Here is a 19,239-nt window from a genome sequence, read left to right as displayed (position 1 = left end):
AAAATGCATTTTATTGTCTGGAGCAGTGGTGTGCAACCTTTTTTGATCTGTGACCTCCACGTCACAGGGGCCGCCAACTGCTGGTCCCAGCCCCCGGCCAGATCTAAGGGCCACACGGCTGCCAACGTCCGGGCCCAGTCCCCCATCTGGCTGGATATAAGCTCCGTGACTCCCCGGGAAGACATCTGCGATCCCCCCTTGGGGGTTGTGACCCATGGGTTGCGCATCACTGGTCTGGAGGACTGTATCCCCCCCAAAAAAAGACTTCTCACTCTAGATGGACTGTTCTGAGTATGTTAATTAAATGTAAATTATAAATTAATGGAGACTGCCTATCTCCTAGAACTGGAAGGACCTTGAAGGTCATTGAGTCCAGTCCCCTGCCTTCACAGCAGGACCAAGTACCATCCCTGACAATTGTTGCCCCAAATCTCTAAATGGCCTCTGCAAGGATTGAACTCACAACCCTGGATTTAGCAGGCCAATGCTCAAACCACTGAGCTATCCCCCCCAATCTCTGAATATCCTACATTTTTATTATTTAGTTTCTCCTGTTCGAGCCCCAGATCTAACCCAGCTAACTGGATCCTGTTCTAATTTTGGTATCAATAATAACATTAACTATGTGTTAATAGAACCTGCTATTATCAAAACGCATGCCAGAAAGAATGAAAGCTGACAGTTGGGACCCAGGTTGAGCACCCCTGGTTATCTTTCTACCCCAAAATGAAGCAAATCCGATATGAAGACAGAACATTAAAACAGCAGCACTAACAGGCTTGCATCAGCTGTCCCAAGTTAAGTTTTCCAGAGATACTGGGGAAGTGGGCAAAGGAAGGGATTTTAGTCTTGGAATCATCTGAAAATGTGAGGTACAAGGCAACTACAGCACTTACCATTTGACATGTCATTCTGTTATCACTGAATAATACTGGCAGTCAAAACTAATGAACTTCTCCCATTGTAACAGTGAAGGTTACACACTAACACTACAAATGACAGCTGTGCAGCTTTATTGTTTCAGATCATAACCTTTTCTCTCTGTTCCAACTCGCCACCAATCTCTCAGAGGTTTCCTGTACTCCCAGTTAAATAAAACTGATCCAAGTGAATACATAAGAGGTTTTGGATGTGTAGTTTCACCTTGCAGCATGGATCAAAAAGGGAAGTATTTTTTCTTCCATAAAAATAAATTCTGCTTATGCATGAAGATTTTAGTTTTGGAAAAAAATCATCATTTAAAACAAAGAATCCTATTAGGCTTTTCAGTGAAGTTTCCTCAAGGATGTGTGAAGCATCAAGTCAATGGTTTTCCCCATTTAGACCATAGTTTTAATTTGAAATGGCTTGTTTGCACTGACTTTGCTTAGCAGCATTCCCTTTCAGGGCAGGGTTGCTTCTGACTGGCAATTTGAAATGGAAAACCCTGCTCCTGTTACCTCAGTTTTGTCAGCCCTAGTTTATTCTTACTAAGTTCTGCAACTCAAGCCCTTCAGCAGACAGACTCAAGTGTTTTAACGTTTTTGACTTTTTTTAGGTCACTGATGTGTCACCACTGAACTGCCTTCAGCGACTGGCAGTTGCAATAAAGCCCTGGAGTCCTGACATCATAAACGTGGCTTCTCCCCAGCACAGATGAGCAACATGAGGGAAATGTCAGGATTCCTGGCACTGCCAGCTCTGCTGATTGCTGCAGGCACAGAATTAGCAGCTGTAACCTCCATGTCTTGAGCAACAAGACTCATAGAAGAGGGGAGAACAAAAGTCGTGTGCACCATATCAGGGAAACAGTACCCCAGCTAATAATGGTGCTTCATGGAAAAGGGATATATATCAAGTTCCTCAAACTGCTGCCTGAAATCATTTCTCATTTTTTCCTCTGCCCTCCCTTAAATTAAAACCTAAGTGAGCACCATGATGGTTGTTATGCAATGAATGATGGTGATTTACTCACCATCAAAACATTTGGAACTAGTGGACAACGTGAAACCACTACAGGAAAGAATAATTTCCAACTTTGCAACTTGTCTTGGGTACAAAGACATTCGCTGTTGAGGCATTGGGAGGACAGCAAGATAGAAAACGCTATATCCATTTTATCACCACTAAACCCCGGCTCACATTAAGGTCTGAAGAGTGAGCCTACATGTAAGCCTGATGCTCCCTTTTTGTACCTGCAAATTACTGCAGGTACCCTTTTGCACCTTCAAGTAATATCACTTAGATGACTCTGCCTCCTTATCAGGTAGGAAGATGGCCATGTTCAACTGCATTTTCCAATTGCAGACACAGAAAAAGAAACAAAATTCTTCAAAGTTAGCCCCCATTTATCTATGCTGCCTACTCTCTCAGGTAAGCGAAGAACGAGAGAAGTTACAATATGCAGATCATTTAACTTCATCTTCAAGTAACTGCTATGATTTTTTTTGTAAAAAGTTGACTTAAGATTGGAAAAGTGGAATTGGAGGACACTGCCTTAAATAAATAAAGAAGTCGAACATAGCAAAAGTTATTCTATTGTCTAAATCAAGGATCACCATTTTTAGCATGTGTATAGATGCATTATTAAGGATGTTTAGCACTCCAGCTTTAATAACTCAGGAAGGTTCAGATCTATTTGGTGAGGATAAAACATACAGTTGACATTTTAAAGTCCTCTATAAAGCGATTAAGAGCCTTTAGAGTCACAATTTGAATAAGTTCCCAGTAAAACACTATACTGACCATGCTGTGTAGGAAGGATATATTTTTTAGGTCAATAAATGCTGTATAAAGTAAATGAGAGAATGCTGTTCAAATAAGTGAAATACAAAGTCACTCACCCTGATCATTAATACAGCTTTTCTGATATCCCGAATTCCATCATACACCAATCGTGAAGCATCAATAAACTCGTTTTCATCCATTGGCTGGGCAGGATCGGAACTAAGGGCTTCCACGGCAGCTTCCACTTGCTCAGTAAAACGGGGCATAACTGAATTGACAAAACAAGCATGTCAAGCACATTTGGCAGTGGTGCCCCCATTCCTCCACACCACCCCATCCTCTATCGGAAGGAGAGAAGTTCTGTGTTCAGGTGGACAGACTAGAAATTATGCAGCAGCTTCAATTAATTTTAAAACCGATGGTTACTGCAGTGAGGAAAACAAACATTAGAACAATAGCTAAGGTTTTATTGTAATATTAATTACAGTTTGGTTGTCGTCACCACATTTTTTGTTTCAAATATGCGGCACATCTGTATGGCAGAGGCCGATGGGAGAGAGCCAAGAGATTTACAGTACTATAACTGGGTAGGGGATGATAAGTAACAGTTAATTAATCGAGACGTTAATGGAATTTCCATTGACTACCTGAATAGTCGGGGAGGGAGGAGAGGAGGTGCTCTGCACCACTGCTGCAGCTCTGCATTTTAAATGTAGCAAGCACTGCCAGACTCTTACTATGTTTGAAGTGGAGAGCCACAGCAAGGTTAGTTCCTGGGGTGGGGCAAGCTGGGACTGAGCAGTTCCAGCTTGTGCCAGCTCCAGGACTGCTGCGGCTTTGCCTGCCTTGCCCCGCCCCCTCCCTTCCACGCAACATAGATTGTGCTGGCAGAACTGGCTTTTAAGCTGGCTCCCCCCAGCACTGGAAGCAAGTTCTCAACTTTAAGACAAGACTGAACAGGCAGAATTCAACACTGACCAGGATTTTCTGTATTGAGTTACAAAAATTCTTCGATGATTGCTTTCCAGAGCCAAACCCCTCTAATCTATCTTTAGACCAAATTGGTAAGCAAGTGCTAGCAACTGGCCAAAGTGGTACAAATAGTCTTGGGGTAGCAATAAAAGTAAGGCGCTTTTTAAAATCTTTGCTCATTGGTTGGACTTGATCCCCAGACCTCTTAAGAAATATGAATTATTTTCAGCCAAGGGGTAGAGGTGAGTGATCTGTAAAACACATGTTCATCATGAAGTACAGGTTAAACCTCTCTGGTCAGGACTCACTGGTGTGGCAACATCCGTGGTCCAAAGTTGCTGGACCAGTGAGCCCCTGGACCAGGAAGTGCAGGAGCCACAGGGTCCAACCTGGTCCCAGGGCCTCTAAAGAGCTAGATTAGCCAGCAGTGGAGTCAGGTGGGGACCCCACAGTGGGGACTGCTGATGGACCCCAGGAGAGCCCCGAGTTCAACAGCATAGGGGCTGGAGCTGACCTTCCCTTGTCTGGCCAAATCCCTCGTTCAGGACTAGTCAGTCGTAAGAGTGCCGGACAAGAGAGATCCAACTTCTAACTTTTGACTGGGTTAAGCCATAACATTCAACCAAAATCAAATCCTGATTCTGCAGCCTCTTTGCAGAGCTCCCATTGACTTTCAAAAGAAATTCTGAACAGATTTTTTTAAAAACTGAATAATTGTTCTAATAAGTTGCACTACATTTGCATAAATTGCACTAATATGCTTGCATCCATTTGCCATTGTGTTTACATGCCGTTTGAAGCCATACACCAGTACTGAGCACTGTGTTTATTCCTACCTGTATTGGACAACAACTTTGTTGCTTCCAGCACCTTTTCGGTGTAGACTCCAGGTTCATAGTTATCCATTTCAGAAGTGACAACATGAATGACTCTAGCTGCCCGACCACGGATTGCACCAGCTGTTCGGTCTAAACCATCAACATCTTTTTCTTGGAGAGCAATTACACATTTGTTTACGTCTTCTAAAATATGATTCTCTGGTGGCAAAAGAAGAAGTATTTAGACACTAACATTTTCCTTTCTTTACTGTATGTATGTATGTATGTATTTCTTCCCATCCCAAAACTGCAGGTTTTTAGCAAATGAAGCTTCAATACCTTTTCTTTATAAGCAGCTCCAATCACATTTTGATTCTTTAATATTTGAATTATGTTTGTTGCAATCAGTGGCTAGATGGGTCTCTAAACTGGCTGTCAAAATCCCAATCCATTTTACTATGCGGAGTCCAAGTTTATCCCCATCCTATAGCTTGTGTCTAGAGCTCAGCTATTCTCTACCCAGCCTTGTCTACCTTGGGATTCCTTCCTCTGGACTGCACACTAATTTACACCTTTTCTACTTCTCTTGAGGTGGAGGGGATAATGAGCCACCTGGCCGCCAACTCATCCAACCCTTATAATATATTGAAATGTATCAACATTTCTGAACAGGAGGAGGTGTTTCTAGAAGCTTTAGACAATCCTGCTACACAAGTCTACAAAAAACACATGACCATTTTACTATGCAAGAACATAAAATGGTAAATCCTCACTGTATTTTGACATCATACATTAAAATGAAACACTATCTGGAAGATCTCTTTTAGGTTCCTTTATTCTTTAAACTAAAACCTAAGAATTATGAACACCAGCGTTACAACTGACTAGCTAACCACAAGCCTGATTTGGAACCAGAAATAAACAATCAGGCAGCAACAGTGACAAAAAAGAGCAAAGACAGTAGTGTGTTAAACGTAAACTAAAAGGAACATTTCAAGATAGATTTGATAAGGTAAGGACATAGGCTCTCTGTGGGCTTCATTTAAATTAAAATGGTTAAAAGTTGTTTTTTTTGGCACAGTAAAAGTTTCAAAGTTATAATTAAGCTAATGTTCAGGTTTACAAACAGCCTCCATTCCTGAGGCATTTGAAACCATGGTTCTACGTAGATATTCTCGTACAAGTGTGAGAATAAGTATTCCTGTTCTGTGATTTTTATAATTACTTTAGCAATGAGAGACAGCTTTTGCAAATAAGTTACAAAATGCTCAAAGAAAAAACTATAGTGGAACATGCAGTTATTACTCCTGAGGGAATTCTGTGCCCAAAAAATACAAATTCCGCATGCAATATTAAAAATTTTGCAAAAGGCTAAAAAAATTGTCAATAAATGGGGAGGCTCCAATATGGCAGTGGGACACACAATCCACTGGCAAAATGGAGGTGGGTGATAACCCAGTAGCCTCCTCCTTCGCCTGTTAGGAACTCAGCAATGCGGCTGCACCTGACCCTAACCCAGCACAAGCACTGTTGCTCTGCCCCTTTATGCGAGATGTGGGCAGGCAGGCAGGCACAGTGGTACCCAAGCCTGGGGCAATCTGGGTGTGTCCCCCTCAGCAAGGGATCTGGATGCAGCAGTTCATTTGGGAGATCCAGGTGCTGGGGCAATGGGGCTCAGCAGGGGATCTGGGTGAGGAGGACATGGGAGGGAGGCCAGATGTGGCTGGTTGGGGCTTGGTGATTTCATTCTTGTGTGACCATTTTTACAAGAGTTCCCGAAATGCAAGGTCCAGTGGAACCCTGTGCAGAGAATGTTCCCAGACAACAGCCAGTGTGTGATCGCCAGGATAATCTTAGCTGTCACTTATTCGTCAGCTGGATAAGCACAGAGCACAGTTGTAACAAAATTAGTTGTCTGCAAATAAAAGTACTTGGGATTATTTGTGAGTTAAATACCCACTTGTTTCTGTTCTCCAGACTTTTGATACCTGAAATTAACACTTGTCAGACTCCTATTTAGTATGCCAGCTGCACAGGGAGCAGAACAATTAACAACCCTGCTAAATACATTGTATAGAAGTCCTTTTACATTCATTCATGTCTGCTACCCAAATACTTCTTGTAATGATTTAATGACCTATACCCATCACAGATTTAACCAAATAGGCTTAAAATACTAGCTAGTATGTAAACTACAAAGCGTAAATAGATAAAGTAAGGTGCTTTTATATGGAAAAAGTTTGTCAAAATAAAAATCAAATTTAAAGTTATCACTTTGTGCCAATTCATACCTATCTCCTTAAAACAAATACAAAGTCCTAGTTGCGGAACACTCTCAACCATCTCAAATACCCTCGAGTTCCAGTGTTTCAAAGACATTCTATGCCAAGTGCTTATCTGAGAATCTTTTCACGTTGCTCAGACAGTCACTGCTCCTGAGGAAGATTCTTTTCATTCTTAGGCCCTGTCTACACCAGCATTTGCAGCGCTGCCCATGGAGCGCAGCAGTGAAAACCCTATTGGGTCTCTGCACCATCAGCTGCAAGAGCATTAGCATGGCCACCTTCGCATTACTTGCAGTGCCTTTCAGTCTGGTGCTACCCTGAAAGCACCTCTTTCGTCATAGAGGTTAATGAGGAAGCACAGGGCATCCTGAGTCCTGTCTCAACACCCTGTGGTGTAACACTTCACAACCCAGCAACTCCTTGCGCTTCCGTCCACTTTTGGAGCTGCATGCTCCATCTCCTCAGTCTGTGGGAACAGATTCATAGCTGTTCACGAAAATGCTGATGGATCTCATTGATGCATCACAAACAGCGGTCGAGCTATTCCTGAAGCTGCAAAGCAATGAGCAGGAGTCTCTGCAGTATTCATACGACACAAGATTTCGTATGGCATTCAGTGGAATGCTGCTTTGGGCTCAGGAAATAAACACCGAATGGTGGGATCACATCATCATACAATCCTGGGACGATGAGCCGTGTCTGCAGAACTTTAGGATGAGGAAATCCACCTTCATGGGACTGTGTGCTGAGCTCAGTTCCACCCTGCCATGCAGACACACAACAGAGCTGCCCTGTCCGTGGAGAAGCGTGTGGTGATCACACTGTGGAAGCTGGCTACTCCAGACAGCTGTCGCTCAGTCGCCAGTCAGTTTGGAGCGGGAAAGCTGACCGCTGGACTCGTGCTGATGGAAGCCTGCAAGGCCATCAAAAGCATTCTGCTCCAAAAGACCTTGACTCAGGGTTACGAGCATGAAATTGTGGATGGCTTTGCACTATGGTGGGCAAGAGATGGCTCACATTCCAATTCTGGCTCCAGACCATCTAGCCTTTGAGTACATTACCCACAAGGGGTATTTCTCCATAGTCGTGCAAGCGCTTGTGGATCACCATGGGTGTTCCACAGACATTAAAGGAGGCTGGTCCAGAAAGGAGCAGGACGCACACGTCTTTTGCAACACTGGCCTGTTCATGAAGCTACAAGTGGAGACTTTTTCCCCCAAACCAGAATACGACTTGGTGGTGAGAGAATGGGATGCCCATTGTGATCCTGAAGACGCCTCCTATCCCTTAACGTGGTGGCTCATGAAACTATACCCAGGAAGCCTTGATAGCACCAAGGAGGAGGTCAAGAACAGGCTGAACAGATGCAGAATGACTGCAGAGGGTGCTGTCAGCCGTTTGATAGCCTGCTGGTGATGTCTGTATGGGAAGCTGGACCTGGCCAATAACATCCATATGATTATCGAAGCGTGCAGTGCTGCCCATATCTGTGAAGGGAACTTCGCTCTGGGCTGGATTGCTGAGCCGTAGCGCTTGGAGGCCTGAGACCAGGGCTACTAGAGCAGCACAGCATGGGGCTGCAAGAATCAGGGAGGTCTTGAGGGAGCAATTTGATGCTGAAAGTTAGTGAAACTCGTTGCCATGCATGCGAGTGAAGTGGCTGTATTGCTAGGGGGTTACTGATTGGTTCATGTGCTGCACTTAGCAGCATCACAGTGACCGTAGCTTTTATCATCTGATAGAATAAAGATTTCTTTGAAACAAATGCATTTCATTTATCAAACACCGTAAACATAGGACACACATGAATCATGAAACAACATTGCTATGTCTGCCAAATGATATACAGGACAAGATACATTTACATATGATACGGGATCCAGTGAAATCAAACAACCATGCCCTGTTCTAGTTGCATCAATAGCTCACACTTCACATTTTCACACCATACATCACTCAACTTTCATGCTTAGTTGCTTAGGCATTTCACAGCTGCTCTGTGACTACTGTTTTCCAAAAAGGTGGCTAAAATAATCTCTGGAAAATAGGAACAATTGATTTCCTTGGACAACCCCTGGTGCGGATTGCATCTTTGCACGTAGGACACTGTGTTACCTGAAACAGCCAGGAAGTCATCAATGGAAGTGATGTCATCTACAGCATCCGTCAGTACACGCACTTGCTTTTCCCATTGTTCTTTGAAGAGATCCATGTTTTCTTGCGCTAGTTTACTTTGTGGTTTGGCAGCCAGAGCCAATGCAGCATTGATAACCTGCAAAATGTGTTACGTTCCTTCAGTCAATCCGATAGTCAGAGAGGGCTAATAAAATAGCACTTAACTATCTGTTCAAATTTAAAATCCAACCATTTCCATCTATATCATACAGGACTATGTAGCACTTTAAAGACTAACAAGATGGTTTATTAGATGATGAGCTTTCGTGGGCCAGACCCGCTTCCTCAGATCAAGTAGTGGAAGAAAATTGTCACAACCATATATACCAAAGGATACAATTTAAAAAATGAACACATATGAAAAGGACAAATCAAATTTTAGAACAGAAGGGGGATGGGGGCGAAGGTAAATGTCTGAGCTAATGATATTAGAGGTGATAACTGGGGAAGCTATCTTTGTAATGGGTAAGATAACTAGATCCTTTGTTCAGACTCAGGTGTAAAGTGTCGAATTTTAGCATGAACAACACCTATATCATGAGCTATAATTGTACAGGTGTACACACTCACTGAAAGCTGACGCTAGATGGTTTATTCACACCATACTCCTGCAGGAATTCCATACCAAAAATAATTCTGAGCACAGTATTTAAAATACTGCAACATTTTCCAATAAATACAATGTGGAGGATCCACCACAGCAGTGGGGAGCACAGGACAATAGCTGCAGAGGGAGAAGGTCATCCTGCTGCCCCCTACTCCCCAGGACAGTGACTCAGTGGAGAAGCTGCACCTGACCTGACAATGGCCAGGCCTGCCCCAGAAAGTCTCCGGAGCCCTGCCCCTCTGTGCCAGGAGCACCAGGTGTGGGCAGGTAGGCTCAGCCCAGCAGGATCCAAGCATGGGGTGGCTTAGTGGGGAAGGAGAGTTCTGGGGGAGGAGGGGCAATCCGGGTGCAGGCAGCTCAGACAGATCTGGATGGAAAGGGGCTCACTGGAGTTTCCTGGTGCAGGGGCAATAGGACTCTGCAAAGGGGTCCAGGTGAAGGCAGCTGGAGCTCAGCAGTAGGTCATGTGGGGCTTTAAGCAGAGGTGGGTCTGGGTGCTGGCAGAACAAGGGTTAGGTTGGGGGGGTATCCAGGTGCTGTTAGTTGGGACTCAGTGATTTGAGGGGGTCCAACGGGCCTGCTTAACAGGAGAGTCCCCCAGATGCTGCTGATGGGATACCACACTCCAGCTTGCCACCCCACACACTCTTATCCCCTTTCCTTCCCTACGCCCACCTCCATCGCCCCTGCTCCATCCCTTTCTCCATCATTCCCCCACTATCTCCATCACCAGCCTACAGAAAACAGGGCACCCCACACAACAGGGACGTTAACCCGCACTAGGATCCAGGCAGGATGCTAGGATGTATTAGCGACCCATTTCCAATACAGCTGAAGAAGCATTAATGCCACTGGACAATGCAGTCCTAAGACCTTATGTGGAATACTGTGCACAACTCTGGTCACCCATGTTCAAGAAAAACAAATTTAAACTGATTAGGTGCAAACAAAAGCTACTGAGATGATCAGAGGAATTGAGGCTCTGTCTTGAGAGGAAGCTGAAAGATCTTGGCTTATTTAGTCTGGCAAAAAGAGGCTGAGGGGATACGCTTGCTCTCCAGGGGCAAGTCCAGGGATGGTGAAAGAGCTATTTAAGCTACGTGGCAAAGGTGGCATAAAAACAAATGGATACAAAATGCCCATGAACATGTTCAGGTTGGAAATAGGAGCAGCCTTCTAACATGAGTTGTGGGGCCAAACTGGCTTTGAGAACAGGCGCTTGGCTAGCTGGTTCTTGCTCACGTACCTCTGGGTCCAACTGATCACTGTTTGTGAGGTCAGGAAGGATACCCCCAAGTCTTATTGGCAGTGAATTTGGGGGGGGGGCAGAGGGAGCCTTCCTCTAGTCTACAGCAGGTGTGTGTGTGTCACTTGCCAGGATTAGCTGAGTGTCTAACCGTTTTCCTGCCACTGCTGGAGCCAGGCGCAGTGACACAACTTGGCCCACCCCTGGCCCCTTTCTCTACCTAAAACACAGAAGAGTCTAGTGTCCTGAGAGCTTTGGTGTTTTGGTTTCACATCAGTTGCTTGCTTTCGTGTGTGTGACTACTGGGTGGTGGTGTCTTGTGATCCCAGAGGCCCGACTAGACCTACTGGTCCCTTATGGCATAAACACCCACCGCCACGAGCAAACACAATACTGAGTTTTGTTTCAAACACAAGATGTGGAGTGAACGAATGTAAAGTTTAAAAGCTGCATATCATTCCCCAAAGCTGTGAGCAAAACAGAGTAAGCAACAGATGTGCTGGCTTTTCGAAAATCCATTTTTTCCACCTGATTCATTCAGAAGTGTCACAACCCATTCTTTCAGTATAGCTCACTAAATGTAGAGTGATGGCAATGTTAAACATGCCATAATGGCACAGAATGAATCAGACAGGAGAAGCAATGTGATTTACTCAAGGGATCCTAGAAATTAGCAATGACTGGGGGAAAATGCAGAGAAGTTATACTGGGCGGGGGACACCAGTATGTTATGTTACATTTTCACCTCTGGGGATTTGGGCTGAAATCCTGATTTAAGTCAAGTGAAAATGAGCTTGATAGGTTCTGTAATGTAGACAAATAATGACAATTTAGCCGGAGAACCAAGCCGCCCAGCACAGATGAAGGGCTGAAAAGAGCACCGAAGGGACTGCACCCTGCTGTGTGCTCAGTCTCGTGCTTTCACAAGCACAAATTTCACCTCCTTCCCCCCCCCCCCCACCAGGAAAAACAACAAAGGCTAATTTATAATGTTGAGAGTGCTGAATATGCTCATTTACTAACCTGTTCTGAGCACGCATTTCTAGCACCTTCAACGTTTTTGAAGGAAGCTTCCCACTGCCCAAGAAAATAATTTCAAAGATACTGGGGTTCCTACATTCATTTTCTAACCTTCAAACATTCAGCAATTGTCTGTCAAAGGAACAGTTATAATTCACCTTACGCGTGTCACTGTATGGACCACATTACAGATCATCGCAGCCAGCGTTGCACTGACCGTGCAAGAGAAAGATGCCAGGGTAGTATGTCCTATGCTTAGTTTACCTGTGCTCAGTCAAGGTTAAGCGTCAGTTGTGTGTCATCCTAGCGGAGAGGATGGAAGCAGACCCTCTCTCTCCAAGCTGATACTCACGGTGTATACAAGAACTACTGGACCTGTTTTCTCCCCCTTCCCTTCCTGCCCCTGTTTATTTAATGCATTTTGAGCCTGTCAGTCAAGAGAGCAGGGTCTAGACACCCACAACTCTCCAGACATGAATCTCAATAATGAGAGCCCTAGAAGGGAAGGATAAAAGGGACAAGCCTTCAGAAGGGTGTTCTCAGCCTGTATTTTTCTGGTAACCATGACTACCAAAACAGAGGCTAGTAGTGAAGAGGCATGGAATCTCGAATCTCTCTCCTACCTTCCTTTGCAATTGCTAACATGAAAACATACTTCAGGGAGTATCCAAGCCTGGCAACATGAATGCCAGGGACATACATGCTGCTTGTAGCTGTACAATGTAGGCTCTGAAAAAGGAAACGATCTTGGCATTTTTTTCTTGGAAAAAAGGATCACCACCAAACCTTGCAGCCTGATCAATTACCTTTCCCTGCAACGACTGAGGTGATTATAGTCAGAGCAGACTCTATGGCCCCCTCGATAAAGCATTTGCTCAAAAGCTACAATTCCTAACATATTAGCACTGACAGAATTGAACACGAAGAATGAACTCTACCAATACCCTTCAGAAGGGGCAGCGAGTCCTACTGGAAGCATAATGAATTTTGGTTTTCCACCTACGCCCCACAAAAAAGAAGGGCGGAGTCAGTGAAGGGGCCTCAAAAGTTGATGAGTAAGATTCTCTTTCCTACAAGCAGGTACGGCTATGAAGCCTTGTCCTTGGAAAGTAGCCAGCAGCGTCTGAGATTAAAGGGAAAACACCCAAAGAAAACTGAAAGGCTGACTCCAGGACTAATGTGAGCTTCAGGGGAAGCCTCGCCAGGAAAAAGCTCTGTGCCAATGACTCTCTCAGCTGGAATGCAGCTTGTAAGGTTTGGCAAACATTAATGCAGGACCCAACAATTGTCTTTTACTGAAGCACATTCCATCTCCACCCACGACGTGGCTGCCAACCTGTGGGCACAAATTCCACCTGGGCTATCAGGTCTTTAGGTCTCTAGATATGCAACAATTTCCTTTAACAAATTTCAAGGAGATTCTGAGTCAAAGAACCTGATAGTAGAAACAAGGAGTCCTGTGGCACCTTAAAGGCTAACACATTTATTTGGGCATAAACTTTTGTGGGCTGGAGAACCTTTTGTCAAGCACCAGAGGACTCCTTGTTGTTTTCACTGAAACATACTAATACAGCTACCCCGCTGAAATCGGTCCTCAGCGACTTGTGCATTTTGCACCCAAATTAATCAAATGCTATGTTATCAGTTTAGTTAGCATCATGGTAGACTTATTTTTATATTGAGCTTTTACTTTACCATCTCTATTTCTACAGAAGTATCAATAAAATACTCCAAGACTCCTGAATTAGGCATTTGAATGGGTAGGTGAGGCATCTGGCTGCTGCCTTTTGAGGAGATGAAATAGTCTTGCAAAGGGAAGGAGAAAAGAGCAGGTGTCGCTTGGGTACAACGTCTGACAGTGTAGTGGAAGCCTCCTTCCCCAGAAGGGGCCATCAATGGACTGGAGATACCACCATGGGCAGAGGGACAGCTGAAAAACCTGCAGCAGGGTGCATGTGATTTTGAAAACCATTGCAGTTTTAAAGCTGTTTAGGGTTTGCCAGCTTCTGCATGGGATTTTTCACACCAATATTCTTTATATGCTGTGTCAGTGGGTGCGATCAGCATATGTTACCATCTGTTCCATCAGAGATCTATAAGCAATTAGTTGCTTTTCAAGTATTTCAGAAATATGAATGTAAGGATGTGGAACAGTTATTAAAAACAAGATGTTTTTAACATGATAAAAGGGCCAATTTACTTTAAAGCATCACTTTACTCAGGAATTAGTTCTCGGCCGGATTCGTTCAACTCTGTACAAGGAGGTGCAAATTAGGCCAGGCAGGCCCCTTTGCACTAATGCAGGACTGACACTGCCCCCACAGAGGGACAGATGATGTCGTTTCCTGTCCTCGCAGGGTTTCCCCAGAACTAGGGAAGTTTTAATGCCACCAGGGCTCCTTGAGATCCCTGCCTACAGAGGCTGTAAGGAAATTTGCAGAATGAGCTCCTGACACCTCTCTACCCAGTGTCAAATAACTCAGCAGGGGTGATCACAAGTGTTTTCCATTCCTAGTGAATTTTCTGGCCACGGGCTTCCTCCAGCAGGCTTTCTGCTGGCAAAAACTGACAACCTGGGGAAAATATAGCCAGACACTTGTTTTATAAAATTTCAATTCACATGATTAACATTCAGCTAACAAGTTTCAGAGGGGTAGCCAAGTTAGTATCTAAGGTGCTCAAGACTGTTCATTGTTTAAGTTTTTCTAGTTACAGACTAACAAAACAAGTAGATGGTATCATGAGCTTTCATGGGCACAACCTACTTCTTCAGACAAATGTAGCTATTAAAGATCCAGTTTCTAAATCTATACGTGATGAGAGGGAGGGAAAAGAGAAGAGAAGAAAGGGGAGGGGGAAGAAATAGTAAATCAGAGTGTCTGTGTTACATGAAGTTGATAGAGAAGGTATTGATTGTTCTTAAGTACAGATTGTTTGGTTTTTTCCTGTGAAATGTAGTGGGTCATCCAGCCAATGTCTTTATTCAGACTCCTGATACAGGAATCAAACTTGTAAATGAAGTTAAGTTCTAAGGCAGTGGTTCCCAAACTTTTCAGCATCATGCCCCTTTTTTGATTGAGAAATCCTTGTCGTCCCCCCCAAAATAGCAGCAAAACTTAAGCAAAAAAAAGGGGGGGGGGGGAGAAAGATGGACAAAAATAGCAGCAAAACTTGGGGAGAGGGAATTGACCAGGGGGAGGAGGGGTGGAGGCTAAGTCACCACATACCCCTGGAATTTCTTCATACCCCCCAGGGGGGCAACCCATGTTCTAAGACTTCCCTGTGGAGTTGGCTTGTGAAAAGCCAACACAACAGTTTGCAGCTGAGCTTTACTTGGGTCTATTCAAGTCTTTTTCCAAACATAAGTGAAGCAATAGCAGTCAATGTTCAGCTGCTAAGTGAAAGCATCCCATCAGAATACTGCCAAGTAGCACTAAAATTCTTTGTTTCAAGAGCCATGCAAGGTAAAGTTCCCCTATTAGCTTTCTCTACAAAGGATGTTAAACATCTGACTAATTGACTCCCTCACTGACTCCAGGTCAGCTTATCTTCCCCCCCCTTGCTGCCTCTGATAGCAAGGGGGGCGGGAGGAGAACTGGTCGACTACCCTGTTGATTAGTCCTTCACATCCCTATTCTGGACACTTATTAGGTCACAGGAAAGCTAGCAATATCAATATCAATAGAGAGGGGGTGGAAGAACTTGCAAAGATATGGGGGAGTGAAAGAATTAGGAGGTTTATCAACCCAAGGATTAGTACAACTGTTTAAGAGTAAAGTCACTAAAATCAACAAGCTAAAATGACTTTTGAACTTCAAATCAGCAAGGCAACGGTTGTGTGAGGATGTGCTTGCCATTCTGTCTAATAGTAAGCTTGAAACCATTTCAATGCTCGGAGAAAGCACAGGACATTAATCCCAGAATATGTGGGGTTAGTTATTGACACTACAAAATACATTCTCTGTACCTCAAATTCTAAGTTTTTAAATGTTTACGTACTGGAGTTCTGCTGATTCAGCCCTTATCCAGGAACCCTCCTATCATTTCTCGCCTGGAGATTAGTTCTACAGGAAGTGTAAATGTTTTGCTTGTTGCTGCAAAGTCTTAACTCACTGAAATTTTATAACCTTTAAACAAGAAGTATCTTTAGAATACACAGCAGTTCTGTGGTCTGAAGTTTAACATGTACACAATGAAAATTAAGAAAAGCTTTCCATTCATTTACCCCAGATCAACTACATTTAAAATATACCCATTTTTACAGCAAGTTGTCATTTCTTATACTTCATTTTGGTCTCATTCATTTCAAATAGAAACACAACTTTCTAACTGGGACTGATTATTCACAGGAATATTTATAATATTCTGCAGATAATATATATTGCGTCTAAAACCAAATGTAATTTCTGTGACTAAGGCTTCAGTTCCTCCCCCAACTATACACTTATCACGAATGTGTCTATTTCCACTATCTAGATATAGATATCTCACACACACACACACACACACACACACACACACACACACACACACACACTTGTTTGAATGTGGCAAAGTATATGAACGTTTTGTGATGGTCATCTTGAGAAGTCAGAATCACGCTCACACTAACAAGGCTTTCAGCAACAAATATCCTCAAAATGGGATATTCAATAGAGTTCAAAAGGTAATTTTCCAAAAAAAAGGTAACACTGTTCACCAGGCCTTCCACCCTCTTGTGCTAAGGAGTGCTCCGTTCTTTGTATATAAATTAGCTCTCTCAGCTAAGTTTTAATGCAGAGTAAAAGATGAAAGATTTATATTACATTTTTGGCAAACTTGAGTATAGAGCAGGGGACTTCAGCTGACCCAATGTATGATTTTCCTAATATTTTTCCCTGAACCAGTAAAGAGTTCTCAATATTGCAACTACTTTCAACTGGCTTTCAATTAGGCATTAACTAACTGGAGACTCATGCATTGGAAAAGAACATGTTAATCTACAGCTATGACTAAAAAGTCATTAAGACAATTTTTGCCAATCTGCCTAAAAAGCTTCCTGCAAAGAAGCTTCCAGGTGAATTATCTTCTTGCTTTCAATGCAGCCAAACTGCAGGCTTGAAAGCCTCTGTCCCCATACATTACGCCAGCAGTCCCCATACATTCCCTTCACTCCCCTTTATCCATAACAGAACCAGTCCATGCCAACAGACCAGAGGCAGGGATGCAGCCAGGGCTGAGAGCCAGAGTGGGGTTGGGTGGTGCTCCCTTCCTGTCTTCTGTGGAATCTGGCCTGAGCCCCATCTGACATTCCTGCATGCCCTGTAAGTGAGTGCACAATTTTGCCATGTTTGTCAATCAAATACTACAGGGTGGGCGTGCCCTTTGCACTCTGTGGCTTTTGTTTCATCATATCTATTGAATTTATTTAGAAAGGCAAGTCTGTAGCAGGAGACTGACACATTTCAACTAATCAATACACAGCTACTATGATTAAACAATTGTTCGTATGAATCTGACTGCATCCGTCTGGAATTCTACAAGAAGCAACTTTTTAAACAGCAACTCCAGATGCTCAAAATGGTCATTACATTGCCAAACTACTGTTGCCAGGAAATACCTTAAGCTTACTATATACTCAGATTTCAGCCTTCCAGTCATAGCTCTGCCTTTAAAAATTCACTCTTCCTAAACTATCAAAGTATTGAATTTGCTCCATCCTTTATGGAGCATGACATTTTATAAACTGTTCTGCAAACTGATCTGATTATTCTGAATCCAGAAGCATAACTTTTCCTAAAGAAACTAGATTTTTAGTTACACCCTTTACATAATGTTGTAAAGTGATATTTGGAGGGCTAGTTGGACGTTCTGAGCGTAAGAAGCTATCTGGCCAAGAATAAGTCTTATCATTGTCTGAGGATGCTATTAAAATAGAAGATCTGTAATCCAAAGAGACATTTTGCTGCTCTTGTTTTAGGACCATTATAGCACCTACTGTTAAGAGCATCACCATGCAACAGTTCAGAACAACCTTCCTCAATTACTCTAAAGGTATCTTCAAGTTGGGTCATCCTTACATGCAGCATAGCAGTGTGCTCTCTCTCGAGGCTGCTATTAATTTCCTGACAACTGCTTTGTAATTGGGAGGGAGGAGAGAGAAACAGGACTGCGTGCTGAAAGATTGTTTGTGGCTTCCACAAAAGCTACTTCAAGGCCAAAAAATGTGCATTTGTGGTTTGTCATCAACTCTGTTTCTAATACACGTGAGATATCGAATACATTTAATCTAGTTTTCCCAAGCAAGATTATAATGGTCTTGTTTAAGCTGTCTTCAATATGAATATATCAGTGTAGTTTAACAGGGGCTAACAACAAGGAAAGAATGGCTCAAGATAAGCCACTTTTTTGCAAACGTTTGAGGGTTAAGAGACAGCACTAGGACAGACCAAGGCCCCAGAATGCAGAGACAAAAAAAAACAACCAACCAAAACACACCCCCACAAATGCCACAGGTTTTAAAAAGAAACTAAAGCAAGGGGGGTAGCTGTTCTGGAGAACCAGGTTTATATGCAGGCACCTGTGCGGGTGTACAAAGTAGCTAGGCTTGCTTAGGTTACCAGCATGGGAAGGCAAGCCATTGGATAACACAGATATATATGCACACAAGAGTATTGTAAAGAGTTGGAAGAAAGCATTTAGAGAAAAAGGATTTTAAAATGGACAATAACTTTGGTTTTCAGAAGCCTGTCTGATCATGGCACCCCACTGGTCAGACCTGCAAAGGTAACAGTCCTGAATTCAGCCAAACCCACTAGGGAAAAGCAATAGATATGCAGGGTCTATTGCCGCCCAGCGTCTAGTCTATGAGTAGGAGAACTGGAGAATTCCACTGCACCACATGTGAAAGGCATGAGGTCTACCATCTGAACCCAGTCTCAGAACTGTAAGGGGACAGAAGTGCAGCTAGCACTGTAACAGTGACATTATCTGTTTGCTACAACAGGCTCAAAAAATTACATGCAGAGCTCTTTGGCTCAGTACATTTTACAATATGTAGACAGAGGAATTTTTACCTAGTCTAGTTGCATCTATCATCAACTAGAGATACAAAGTTAGAAGCTGTTCTAGAACTCTGACCTAGTCTGCCCATTTTAACAAATAACTAATTACGAAACAAAACTGATGATTCTCCATTAGGGAAATGTGTGAGAATGGTCAAAGTAAATTTTAGTGTTGGATGAAATCTGTTTTTCTTCTCTTCTTCCGTTCTTAAATAACAGTCTCACAAGGAACAACATAACCCTGTTATATTCTCCCACCAGAAGGTATCTGTTTCTAAGACATAACTGTCTGTACACTGATCAGGACCATGTATTTGCTTATTTTACTAAACTTCGCTAGTTTTCCAAGAATGATAAAAGTAAGTAC

General features: G+C 43.3%; 1 protein-coding gene across 4 annotated transcripts in view; it reads right to left on the bottom strand.

Moving 5' to 3' along the window:
* The window catches only part of CTNNA1 (catenin alpha 1), a 152,998-nt gene that overhangs the window by 19,649 nt on the left and 114,110 nt on the right, over positions 1-19,239 (bottom strand). For all 4 annotated transcript variants that reach the window (XM_075900135.2, XM_075900137.2, XM_075900136.2 and 1 more), the window contains 3 exons: positions 8,897-9,053; positions 4,515-4,715; positions 2,823-2,974 (listed from right to left, as the gene is read on the bottom strand). In XM_075900135.2, coding sequence (XP_075756250.1) covers positions 2,823-2,974; positions 4,515-4,715; positions 8,897-9,053 — 510 coding nt within the window. The remainder of the gene's footprint in view (positions 1-2,822; positions 2,975-4,514; positions 4,716-8,896; positions 9,054-19,239) is intronic.

Source organism: Pelodiscus sinensis, chromosome 16, assembly GCF_052426305.1.
Source record: "Pelodiscus sinensis isolate ZL-2025 chromosome 16, ASM5242630v1, whole genome shotgun sequence".
Taxonomy (NCBI): domain Eukaryota; kingdom Metazoa; phylum Chordata; order Testudines; family Trionychidae; genus Pelodiscus; species Pelodiscus sinensis.
Note: the sequence above shows the minus strand (reverse complement) of the source record. Positions and strands in the feature narration are given on the sequence as shown.